This window comes from Trachemys scripta, chromosome 3 (genome assembly GCF_013100865.1).
Source record: "Trachemys scripta elegans isolate TJP31775 chromosome 3, CAS_Tse_1.0, whole genome shotgun sequence".
Taxonomy (NCBI): domain Eukaryota; kingdom Metazoa; phylum Chordata; order Testudines; family Emydidae; genus Trachemys; species Trachemys scripta.
In genome coordinates, this window is record NC_048300.1 from 107,085,013 (window position 1) to 107,098,520 (window position 13,508).

General features: G+C 38.7%; 1 protein-coding gene across 6 annotated transcripts in view; it reads right to left on the bottom strand.

Moving 5' to 3' along the window:
- The window catches only part of AKAP7 (A-kinase anchoring protein 7), a 164,646-nt gene that overhangs the window by 118,905 nt on the left and 32,233 nt on the right, over positions 1-13,508 (bottom strand). For all 6 annotated transcript variants that reach the window (XR_004645128.1, XM_034765653.1, XM_034765651.1 and 3 more), the window contains exon 5: positions 13,103-13,263. Coding sequence is in view for 5 of the 6 variants with exons in the window: in XM_034765653.1 (XP_034621544.1) it covers positions 13,103-13,263 (161 nt within the window). In the remaining variant the exon portion in view is untranslated. The remainder of the gene's footprint in view (positions 1-13,102; positions 13,264-13,508) is intronic.

The window sequence follows — 13,508 nt, forward strand, 5'->3', positions numbered from 1 at the left end:
CCAATGTACATGGCAGAAGGGCATTGCTGGCACATGATGGCATATATCACATTGGTAGATGTGCAGGTGAACGAGCCCCTGATGGTATGGCTGATGTGATTAGGTCCTATGATGATGTCACTCGAGTCACTCTAATAAATTTGTTAGTCTCTAAGGTGCCACAAGTACTCCTGTTCTTTTTGCGGATACAGACTAACACGGCTGCTACTCTAAAACATGCAGTAACATTACAGATACTGCTAGGGTGACCAGATGTCCTGATTTTATAGGGACAGTCCCGATTTTTGGGCCTTGGTCTTATGTAGGCTCCTATTACCCCCCACTCCTGTCCCAATTTTTCACATTTACTGTCTGGTCACCCTAGATACTGCCAACGATGTAACAGATCCTTCTAATCAATTCATTTAGGATGCCTGTAATAACCAAAAGACTGATTCTGATCTCACTTATACTGGTTTTAACACTTGCTGGACTCACTCCTGATTTATGCTGGTAAAAGTGAGATGAGAGTCAGACACTGAGTCTTCAAAAATCGAACTCTATCTTCCTTGAATACAACTGTTATAGTAGTCTATGTGATTTAACCAATCATGACAGTTTCACTTCCATGAATAGACTACAAGTAGCACAGTTTAAAGGCATCTGGTCTTTAGGAACCAGTCATGCCAGAGACTGAGAACACTCACTCCCTTATACAATCAAGCCTCAAATGTCAACTAGAGTGACTCAAAAGTAAATTCTCAATAGCTACTTAGTGTTTAGCTCAGAAATTCTAAAATGACAGAATAAAACTAGAAAGAATAAAATTACTTCTTACCCTCCTGTCATCACATTTTAGGCATAATTACACTGTGGTTCCTGGTAGATAATTATATGGTGCTAAATGTGTTCTAATAGTTTGTTGTGGAATAATTAAAAAATCAACTGACTCAAACAGAAAATCTATATTAGGCGTGCTTTTTTCTGAATTTTTGCCTCTAGGTCACTTGGATTTAGAACCTTGCTGCCAGACATATGTTTACTGTTATAATGCTGTAGCAAATTCAAATGTTGTTGATACAATATAAAATATTTCCACTACATTCATAGGATTGAATGGGGTCTGTCTGGTGACAAATTTGAGTTTAATAATTTTCTATAATTTGTCACCATGGTACACTAATGATAAATTGACAACATCAGAAACTCACCTTACAATGTAGCGGAAATCATGTAAAATCATATCCCCATAATCTTAACTAAGTAACCCTGAAAACAAACAGCTACAATATTCCAACAATCCTGGTCAGGAATTCTGCCCTCAATAAATATATTTGATGTACACAGGATTATTATGCTACGTGTTGATAATGTACATGGCACAAATCAAGACACACAAATAAAAAAGCCCTGATCTACAATAGCTTACACTATTTTCTTTTGCTAGTCTACATTTACAATCATGTGTTTGGGCTATTGCCAATAGAGCACAAGCACAAGGTGTAAGTTTAGACATGCAACCTGCTTAGTGTTAGTGTACTAAATGTACCGTAGGAAATTCACTTAATGGCACATTTGTTCTCATAGGTTTCTTTACATTTGATAGATTTATGGTTTCTGGCAGTACCTACAATGTGCTAGGTTATGTACAATCACAATTGTGTGCCAAAATAAATCTTAATTACAGAAAGCATAAAACAATAGAGGGGGTTTATAGGCATTTCTGGCTGCCAAAAATAACTGCTGTTATAAGCAGCAACAAGAACCTAAAAAACAACACTGAAATCACTTGAGCTCTCTATCATGTTACATGTATTACCCAGAGCAACAGTGATATGAGGGAATATATTCAGCAACAGAGACATCAAGATGATAGAAACCAATACTAATTTCATACATTCACTACAAGTGTGCAGTCAGGGGAAAGCCTATACTCTTGTCTCACGCTACTGGCAGCGAACATCTGTCAACAGGCAATTTGCATATGTAAGTTCTACATCAGGCCCCTTCAAAAGAAAATGCTTCCAGAGTCAGGCTATAGATAGAGGTATATCAACAACCACATTTGTGGACATTACTGTTCTGTCATCGTATGTACATTCAATCAATTGGTTATCAACGTTAACCGTATTTGAGATAAAAGTCATGGTGAAAGGAAGGAGTTATGTTTTCAAGACCCATGAGAACTGTAAGCACAAATTTATTACAGATAAATGGCAAAATAAATACTAATTAATGGAGGCATATCAATTCAAGAAAGCCCACAGAGTCCCACCATGAAATCCTGGCCCCATTGAAACCAAATGGGAATTTGGCCATTGACTTCAATGGGCCAGGATTTCACATTCTGTATCTAGCTCAGAGTTCTGAGCTTTGGATGAACAGAACTCTTAACATTAAACTAAAAGCGCAAAAATTCTGATCACAAGCCTAATTCAAACTTGGACAAATAAAACATGCTCAAAATCAACTCCCAAATGACTATACTCTAAGTATTTCCAAATCTCTAAAATATGCAACACACAGCACAGTTACATTATGACACTGTGCTATTTTGTTATCTGGAACTCTGATTCTGAAATTTCAAAAGTAGGGATCTGAAGAAATGGAGATAAGCTTTCTGGGCTTGTGTGCTCTAATGGAGAGAAAAAAGGAAAGTGCATTGCTACCAGGTGTGGGACAAAGAAGAGAGACCCCAACAGTACTTACTACTAATGGGATCTGATAAAGGTACCATGTAATTGAAGTTAATGGGAAAGGTAAGGAGAAATCCAACACTATGGGCTCTGTGTACTGACATCCTATGGTGTAGGAAAGTAAGAGGATGCATTGGAGGACTTAGTAAAATAGAAAGCTTCCACCTACAAAGAAAAAGGGAAGTTACTTACCTTCTTGTAACTTATTTACTTTCTAGTAACTTCTTCAATGTGTGCGGTCCCTATTTGTATTCTACTGTGGATGCACATGCACCTGAGACCAGAAAATTCTTGCAAGTGGTGTCTGTTTGTATGTTCCTGTGACGCTGCTCTCTTTATGTGCCACATCAAGGGTATAAGGGCCAGGGCATACCAAATGCCTCTCCAATTCCTTCTCTATTGCAAATCTAGTCAAGATCCAAAGCAGTGGGGAAGGAGGGAGGGTAGTGGAATACAGATAGCGGATCACACATCTCAAAAACCTCCAGTTACAAAGTAAGTAACTTCCCTTTCTTCTAGTGCTAGTCCCTATGTATATTCCACTGTGAATGACTGAGAAGCAGTACTCAGAGAGGAGGAGGGTGCAAGGATGCAGATGATATAGCTGCTTGTAGAGCCACTGTCCCAAATGATGCATCAGCGGTGGAGTCCTGGACCAAGGCGTAATATCTCGTGAATGTGTGGATGAATCTCCCTGCAAATATCACACGGGGGTATCTATTGATACGATGCTACCAAGACTGCTTGTGCCCTTGTAGAGTGAGCCCATACACCAGGTGGGGGAGGGAGCTGTGTCAATTGATAACAAAGTAAGATACAGCTAGAGCTCCACTGAGAGATCCTCTGAGAAAATACAGCTTGTTCTCATACTCGGTCGGCAATGAACAGTCAAGGTACTTCCTTATCTGTTTCGCTTTCTCTAGTTAGAATGCCAGTGCTTGTCTCATATCAAGGGAATGAAGTCTCCCGTCCTTGCTAGAGACACAGGGGTTCAGGAAAAACACAGGTAACTGAATTGATTGGTTTATTTGAAATTCTGACACTGTCTTAGGAGTGAATTTCGGGCATAGTCATAGCAAGACCTTATCCTTATGGAATATTGTGGCCTCACCCTTCAACCAAGAGGTCCCAAGTTCCCTAACCCTTCTGCCCAAGGTGATGACAATGAGGAAGGCAACCGTCATTGAATACGTATCTAGCTGTTCAAAGTGTGGCTTAGTGAAAGTCAGAAGCACTAAATTAAAATCTCAATGAGCGGTTGCTTTCTTTGCCGACAGAAAGGTTCTGATCAGGCCCTTCAAAAACCTGGCTGTTACCGGGTAGGTAAAGATCAAGTAACTGTCCATTGGCAAGTGACATGCTACTTGCCATAAGGTGAACACATAGTGCTCTCAGGGAAAGGCCTGTCATCTTGAGGGTAAAAAGACAAATCCAAAATAGCAGGAATATCCACTGTCTCTGGAGATATATAGCTTTGCTGGGCCCAAACAGAGAAATGTTTCTACTTGGCTAGGTAACATTTTCTGGTGGAGTCTTTTCTGCTATTAAGAATGATTTGCACAGCTTCAGAGCAAGAACATTCTAGCTCAATGCCCATCCAAACACCAAGCCATGAAATGAAGAGCATTGAGTTTGGGATGCTTGATCCTACCATTTTTCTGGATCAAGAGATCTAGGAAGGTGCAAATGCTGATAGGACAGGATGATATTTGTAGGAGGCCTGGAAACAAGAACTCTCTGGGCCATCTGGGGGCAATCAGGATAACTTGTGCGCTGTTTCACTGAATCTTCTGTAGAACCCGAGGTGGTAGTTGTAGGATGGGATGGAAGGCATAACTGAAGTGATCTGTCCAAGAGAGGAGAGCATCATCCCAGAAGTACTGACCTTGAAATCCCCTGGAGCAGTATATGTTGCACTTCCCATTTGCCCTCCCAAGTTGGGGTTCCCCACTGAGTGGAGATGCTGTTTACTACTGCATTGTGTAACTCACACTTGGGATCAGTGGTGAAATGCTTGCTGAAGCTGTCCAGATTATCTCAGACTCAGGAAAAAATTCACACAAAAGAAAAGACACTGACTTCTCATTCTCAGTTTACATCATATCATTCTGTCTTGTTCATGGGTTCCTCATGAGTTTCCAAGAGGATAATGATGAAGACAACAGCCATCCGCAAGCCCTGCTTCCCTCTAAACCTGCTCCCCCTACTCCCCCATCCATGGAACAGGATCTCCCCAGAGCATCAATGTAGAGGCTACTACAAAGGTTGGGGAGAGTATTCCCCTTCTTCCATGTCCTCATCCTAGATCCAGATCTCTTTCACTTACAGAAGCAGAGGTCATGACTTGGGAAGAAAATATGTAAATTAAAGAGTTTTTGGATTTTTCTGCTACCTCTCAAATATATTCTCCTTTTCAACACTCCTGGAAGTTACTGATTTCTGAAAATAGAAAAAAGCAATGTAATGCAATCTAGCAATGTATGTTTGTTTTCACATTATTCTCATCTCCTTATTCCTTGTATGGGAGAGGGATAAAAAACAAGGCACTGTTATTTGAAACAGATTCTTAGATTTTAATGGCAGAAGTGACAATTGTGTTCTCTAGTCCTTCCTACTACATAACATAGGCAGTAGAATTTCACCAAGTGATGCCTGTAATTTATGATTGAGCAACAGTTTTTCTTTAAGATATCAATTCTCGATTTAAAGATTTCAAGTGATGGAGAATCCACCACACCTCTAGGCAAGTTATTCCAATTGTTAATTATCCTTATTGTAAAAAAAATTGCATCTTATTTCTAATCTGAATTGGTCTAGCTTCTGCTTCCAGGCATTGGACAGTTTTATGCCTTGTCTACTAGATTAAAAATCCCAGTACTGTCAGAAATAAGAACATAAGAATGGCCATACTGCGTCAGACCAAAGGTCCATGTAGCCCAGTATCCTGTCTACTGACAGTGGCCAATGCCAGGTGCCGCAGAGAGAGTGAACCTAATAGGCAATGTTTAAGTGATCTCTCTCTTGCCATCCATCTTCACCCTCTGACAAACAGAGGCTAGGGACACCATTCCTTACCCATCCTGGCTAATAGCCATTAATGGACTTAACTGCCATGAATTTATCTAGTTCTCTTTTAAACCCTATTATAGTCCTAGCCTTCACAACCTCCTCAGGCAAGGAGTTCCACAGGTTGACTGTGCACTGTGTGAAGAAGAACTTCCTTTTATTTGTTATAAACCTGCTGCCCATTAATTTCATTTGGTGGCCCCTAGTTCTTATATTATGGGAACAAGTATAATTATGGGAATAACTTTTCCTTATTCACTTCCTCCACACCACTCATGATTTTATATATCTCTATCATACCCTCCCTGAGTCTCCTCTTTTCCAAGCTGAAAAGTTCAAGCCTCTTTAATCTCTCTTCATATGGAACCCGTTCCAAATCCCTAATCATTTTAGTAGCCCTTCTCTGAACCTTTTCTAATGCCAGTATATCTTTTTTGAGATGAGGAGACCACATCTGTACGCAGTATTCAAGATGTGGGCATACCATGGATTTATATAGGGACAATAAGATATTCTCCATCTTATTCTCTATCCCTTTTTGAATGATTCCTAACATCCTGTTTGCTTTTTTGACTGCCGCTGCACACTGCGTGGACATCTTCAGAGAACTAGCCATGATGATTCCAAGATCTCTTTCCTGATTTGTTGTAGCTAAATTAGCCCCCACCATATTGTATGTATAGTTGGGGTTATTTTTTCCAATGTGCATTACTTTACATTTATCCACATTAAATTTCATTTGCCATTTTGTTGCCCAATCACTTAGTTTTGAGAGATCTTTTTGAAGTTCTTCACAGTCTGCTTTGGTCTTAACTATCTTGAGCAGTTTAGTATCATCTGCAAACTTTGCCACTTCACTGTTTACCCCTTTCTCCAGATCATTTATGAATACGTTGAATAGGACTGACCCTTGGGGAACACCACTAGTTACCCCTCTCCATTCTGAAAATTTACCATTTATTCCTACCCTTTGTTCCCTGTCTTTTAATCAGTTCTCAATCCATGAAAGGATCTTCCCTCTTATCCCAGGACAACTTAATTTACATAAGAGCCTTTGGTGAGGTACCTTGTCAAAGGCTTTCTGGAAATCTAAGTACACTATGTCCATTGGATCCCCCTTGTCCACATGTTTGTTGACCACTTCAAAGAACTCTAATAGATTAATACCGTAAGACATGATTTCCTTTTACAGAACCTATGTTGACTTTTGCCCAACAATTTCTGATCTTCTATGTGTCTGACAATTTTATTCTTTACTATTGTTTCAACTAATTTGCCCAGTACTGACGTTAGACTTACCGGTCTGTAATTGCCAGGATCACCTCTACAGCCCTTTTTAAATATTGGCGTTACATTAGCTATCTTCCAGTCATTGGGTACAGAAGCCGATTTAAAGGACAGGTTACAAACCATGGTTAATAGTTCCGCAATTTCACATTTGAGTTCTTTCAGAACTCTTGGGTGAATGCCATCTGGTTCCGGTGACTTGTTACTGTTAAGTTTATCAATTAATTCCAAAACCACCTCTAATGACATTTCAATCTGTGATAATTCTTCAGATTTGTCACCTACAAAGGACAGCTCAGGTTTGGGAATCTCCCTAATATCCTCAGCCATGAAGACTGAAGCAATATAAATACTCTCCCCACGTAGGTACTTACAGTATGTGATCAAGTCACCTCTTAACTTTCTCTTTGTTAAACTAAATAGATTGAGTTTCTTTAATCTCTGCCTGGAAGGTAGGTTTACCAAACCTCAAATCATTCTTAACTCTTTTCTGAAACCTTTCCAATTTGTCAACATGCTTTTTAAATTGTGGATACAGAAACTGGCCACAATATTCTAGGAATGTTCTCACTAATACTGTACATAGTAGTAACAACACCTCCCTATTCCTGCTCAATATTCTCTTGCTTACACATACAAACATCACAACTGACCTTGCGTTTTCTGTATATGTAAGACTAGTCTTGTACAGGTCTGGTACAGATAAAAGGGACATCTTCTTTTTTAAAAATATTTGTATTGTGTGTGTCCAAACAAAATTCCCCATTTTCCAATTAAATCCAGTGGAATTAGGCCCCAATCCTGCAATCGGCTCCCTGTGCATGTATGGAGCTAGTTCCCAAATTGGGACCTCAGTCCTAATCCCCAGTGACTTCAGATTTGCCTGAATAAGAACTGTACATTAATGCTGTGTAACACTGGAACAGAAATAAAAAAGAGGTGACTTCATTAAGGTTAGAAATACACCTTTATCTTGAATGGGTTCTGTTGGGGTTTTTTTAATTGCCATCTCTTTACATTTAAAGAAGTACTTTTTGTTTTCTCAGCAAAACACTAAAACTAAAATAGTGTGTTTTCCTGTTGAATTATTTTACTCTTAGCTGATATTCTAAATTGTGTTGCTTGAAGGACTTCAGTATATTAAAAAAATTGGATTTTTGTCTCTGTTCTGTCCTGTTATTTATAAAGTTTTGACACTTTGAGCTTATGGGACACATACAAAAATCTGCCTAATTTTTTCTCACCCATGCCAACATTCAAAAGATTGCATTTTGAGATGTCAAGGAAACAGATACTTATTTAAAAAGTAAGAAACCTAATTTTTGATACACATAAATAACTGACAATATACTAAAGATCCATTCCCACAACTTCTTGACCAAACAAAAAGTGGGATTTAGCATTATTCTTATACAGAAAATTGAGTTTGTTTTCACAGAATATGGTATACTTGTGATAAAAAAATAATGGCATAACTACTGTGGCAAATAGAATCATAGGACTGGAAGGGACCTCAGGACGTCAGCTAGTCCAGTCCTGTGCACTCGTGGGAAGACTAAGTATTATCTAGACTATCCCTGACAGGTGTTTGTCTAACCTGCTCTTACAAATCTCCAATAATGGAGATTCCACAACTGCCACAGGCAATTTAGTCCAGTGCTTAACCACCCTGACAGTTAGGAAGTTTTACCTAATGTACAACTTAAACCTCCATTGCTGCAATTTCAGCCCATTTCTTTTTGTCCTATCCTCAGAGGTTAAGAAGAACAATTTTTCTCCCTCCTCCTTGTAACAACTTTTATATACTTGAAAACTATCATGTCCCCTCTCAATCTTTTCTTCTCCAAAGTAAACAAACCTAATTTTTTTCAATCTTCCCTCATAGATCATGTTTTCTAGATCTTTAATCATTTTTGTTGTTGTTCTCTGGACTTTCTCCAATTTGTCCACATCTTTCTTGAAATGTGCCGCCCAGAACTAGACACAATACTCCAGTTGAGGCCTAATCAGCACGGAGTAGAGTGGAAGAATTACTTCTTGTCTTACTTACAATACATCCCAGAATGATGTTTGCTTTTTTTGCAACAGCGTTACACTGTTGACTCATATTTAGCTTGTGATCCACTGTGACCCCCAGATCCTTTTCTGCAGTACTCCTTCCTAGCAGTCATTTCCAATTTTATAAGTGTGCAACTGACTGTTCCTTCCTAAGTGGAGTACTTTGTATTGATTCTTATTGAATTTCATTCTATTTACTTCAGACCATTTCTCCAGTTTGTCCAGATCATTTTGAATTTTAATCCTATCTTCCAAAGCACTTGCAACCCCTCCCAACTTGGTATCTTCCACAAACTTTCTAAATGTACTCTCTATGCCATTATCTAAATCATTGATGAAGATAGTGAAGAGAACTAGACCCAGAACTGATCCCTGTGGGACCCCACTTGATATGCCCTTACAACTTGACCGTGAACCACTGATGATTACTCTCAGGGAATTTAAGAGTTACTATACTTTGATTCCAGGAATCTGCAGCAACTAAGTTCTAAATGTCAGATGCCTGACAGTTAAAGATTTCAGAATCAAAGTCACAAGTCAGACAATTTCAGTTTTCTGCCATTTTCTTCAGCTCCCCAAGTTGTTTCAAAATTAATTCCAGATTAATGCAAATATTACTGCAGAAGTCTGGAGATTGAAATATAGGCCCAAATCTAAGGAATGACCTAAGCAGGCTGCAATTGCAACCATTGAAAAGATGAAGAGTGATCTCCTCAGTTCTCTTGTATAGATAGCAGTTTTCATCAGCAGATCTCAAGGCACTTTACAAAGGAGGTCTCCATCATTATCCCTGTTTTACAGATGGGGAAACTGAGGCACAGAGTGGTGACTTGCCCAAGAATACCCAGCTTTGTTATCCCCTTTCCCCTCACACCTTGATTTAGAAGTTTTAATGATACATTGATCTGACTACGAGTTTGTTTACTGTGAATGAATGTCTTACTGAAGACGAAGGGTCAAAGTCTGATCATATCTTATGCCAGTCTCAGAATCTGGACAACTAATCTGAAATAATTTAGAAAATTACTCACAAGTGCTCTCACTTTCTTACAGTTTTATAGATGGTGACTTTCAATGTCCAAGCTACTTTAGCCAGGGATTATTTTGAAGATCTGAATCATTTACTCTGAAGTTTTCAAACTCAGACTTATTCTGGTCTGTAGCATATCTGATTTCTCTGGTTATAGAGAAGACCAAAGCTGAAATATTTCACCCTCCAACATTTCATTACATCTCACTAACCAAGTACAACAACTCGGTATTTACTCTTGCTCAAATGTACTGTGTCCATCCAGGCTTGGATAAAGCAAACAGTACTATTATATTTTAATAGTATATATTATAATTAAAACAAAACACACAGGTCTGGACAAAAAATAAACAACCCCAAATAGTTAGGTCACAAACAGCCACCATTCATTCTCTTACATGGGAGACCTGGAAAAGGGCAATCAGGTTACGAATAATCTTACCATAGCTTTCTAAAATTGTCTCTGTATAATATATAATCATCTTATAAATGTCCAATGAGATTTTGGGACATGACTGTGGGGAAGCAGACTTACCATAGGACTAAAAGGCGATAAAGTACTTGAAATAATAGTGCTAGAAACCACTGAAATCACTTTGGATTTGAAAGAACTCTTCCATTTCCAGCAGGCTAGATTTTAGAAATACCTCTAATTCAGGAACTGCTTCAAATAATAAAACTGTACCCAGCAGCAGTGTACTTTATTGTAGAATGCTGAATGAGTTCCCTGCCTCTGCTTGTCTGTCATTCCGTCTTTTATAAGGTACAGACTAATAAACTCTAAAATCAAAACGTGCTTGGGACACTGAACTGATGCATGAGATACTGGAGAAAGCACAGAAAAATTGAACAAGCCTTGATTAACATATGCTATTGGGATGTACCAGAGACAATATGATGGCTGTGGTCTCTGCTACTGTGAAAAATGTCCTATATGGGTTATGCCCATATTAAAAAATGGCGTGACCTCATATTCTTCAGAGCACAAAGGATCATTCATCAGTACTGAAAATCTCTTTAAGGGAACCTTTCCAAGGAATAGTTGAAATTGCTGGCATAGCTTAAAAGGACAATGACAAACTAGAGACATTTCTTGTGCTCTGAGATATTTTTATTAAATACTTATGAACAACGTACTTTAAGCCCAGATTTTAGAGGGATGCAATGATGTGTCTTCTCTGTTTTGTTTTGACCCAGGCACCATCTGCTGCTTTTCTGGAGAGCAGAACTCAGTTAATATTACACTTATTTTTGATATATATTCATACTAACTGAGCTTCAAGAACTATATTTTATGACAGGTTTGATCTGATGTGCCAAAGCCAATAGCTGTTACGAAGAAGTGGGTTGTGGTTATGGGTCCATAGTTAAAACAGAGTTGAGTTTTGCACTTAAAGCATGGATTCAACCTCTCCGTGATTTATTAAGAATATGTGTCCTCCCCACAATTACAGAGTCCAGAGTGAATTTTCTGAGATTTTACAAGTAAAAACTTTCATTTGTTTGAACTAAAATTCATTTGAGAATGTGTCCTTTAAGAAAGTTAGCACTTTGTGTCAAACTTTTTTCCCCCAAATGATCTCAATATCAGAATAAAAGACTCTTCAAAATGTTCATATAGTTAAGATGAATTAAATCTCATGCACAAACTACATTTGAAAAAATCAGGTTATAATGACACTAACAATTAACAATTGCTATATTTGCTTTATTTAATTGTTAGGATTATACAAATAGGGCTAGGTTGACAACTGAGGTCACTCTCAAGGGAAGCCATTTTGACATTAGAGAAAACTCAGCCCTTCCTCTAGAGCTAATCTGCATGCAACAATTCTGTTAGTTGAAATGAGCCAGTGACATGAGAGAAACTGGACTCACATGTCAAAAGTTCTCAGTAGCAGATCACTTGGCCCCATCTGTTACTGCTGCAGGTTGCATGGTCACATGTGAGCTTGGGCATCCAGTACTTGAAAGTACTGCTGCCTTTGCTACAATATGCACTGAGGTTGCAATACAAGGGAAGTCCATGCAGCACAGATCTCTTCTTCATGTAGTGCCATTCTCTCTAATGTGGTTCCTTTCCCCAAAAACAGTCCTTTCCCCACCACCCTCTACCGAGGCCTATGGACATTTCTGCTTCCTTCTCCTCCCCACAAATCCCCACTAGCATATCAATTCTAGCTCTGCAGTCTCTCTTTGGAGTCTGTTTTTGAAGTTTTTCTGTTGTAATATAGCCACCCGCAGGTCTGTCACTGAATGACCAGACAGGTTAAAGTGATATGCAAACTAGACACAATCAACTCCGGTTTGAATAAGGACTGGGAATGGCTGAGCCATTACAAACGTTGACTCTATCTCCCCTTGTAAGTACTCTCACACTTCTTATCACACTGTCTGTACTCGGCTAGCTTGATTATCACTTCAAAAGTTTTTTTTCTCTTAATTAATTGGCCTCTCAGAGTTGGTAAGACAACTCCCATCTGTTTATGCTCTCTGTATGTGTGTATATATATCTCCTCATTATATGTTCCATTCTATATGCATCCGAAGAAGTGGGCTGTAGTCCACGAAAGCTTATGCTCTAATAAATTTGTTAGTCTCTAAGGTGCCACAAGTACTCCTGTTCTTCTTTTTGCGGATACAGACTAACACGGCTGTTACTCTGAAACTTGTCATTAACTTACCTATCTTTCTCCTCCATGATGTAGATAACTTCCTTTAGGAGGGTGGTTCTAGGGGAGATAGTAAACATGGATTTTGGGATGGACAGTGCAAAGATGGGCCACGAACCACTGCAGAGGCAGAGAGCCTCCATGGAGCTCAAAAAATCCATGAATTTTGTGGTCTGAAATGCCAGCCCTCCCAACAGAAGACTGTGTAAGCTCCAATTGTAATTACTGCCCATTTAGTGGATAACATAGTCCTATATTAGCAAGATCTTAGAAGAGCATTCTGAGTACTTTGTAATGATATTAATAAGTTTTACCTGATATCTCCGTAAGCGCGGCTGTATGATGACTCGCTGCAAACTTCACAAATACAACTTCATTTCTAAAATCATCAATTCCTTGAAATGATAAATCCAAATGTTTTCCTTGTAGGAGTTCTTCTACTGCATCTTTGCTTTCTAAAAGAGCACCAACTGCTCTGTGAAGGGAAGAAAAATCTCTTTGATATAGTAATAATTTAATTTTTTGTATGTCTTCCATTCAGGGACCTCAACATTTTATTAATTAAGCTTCACAACACCTTTGTGTTACCTTATACCTATAACAGTGCTATAAGTATTATTTGCCCCATTTTATAGAAAAGGAAACTGAGACAGACTTGCCCAAGGTCACAGAGCAAACGTTTATTAAAGCCTCGAGTAGAGTATTTTGTTTTGTGACTGG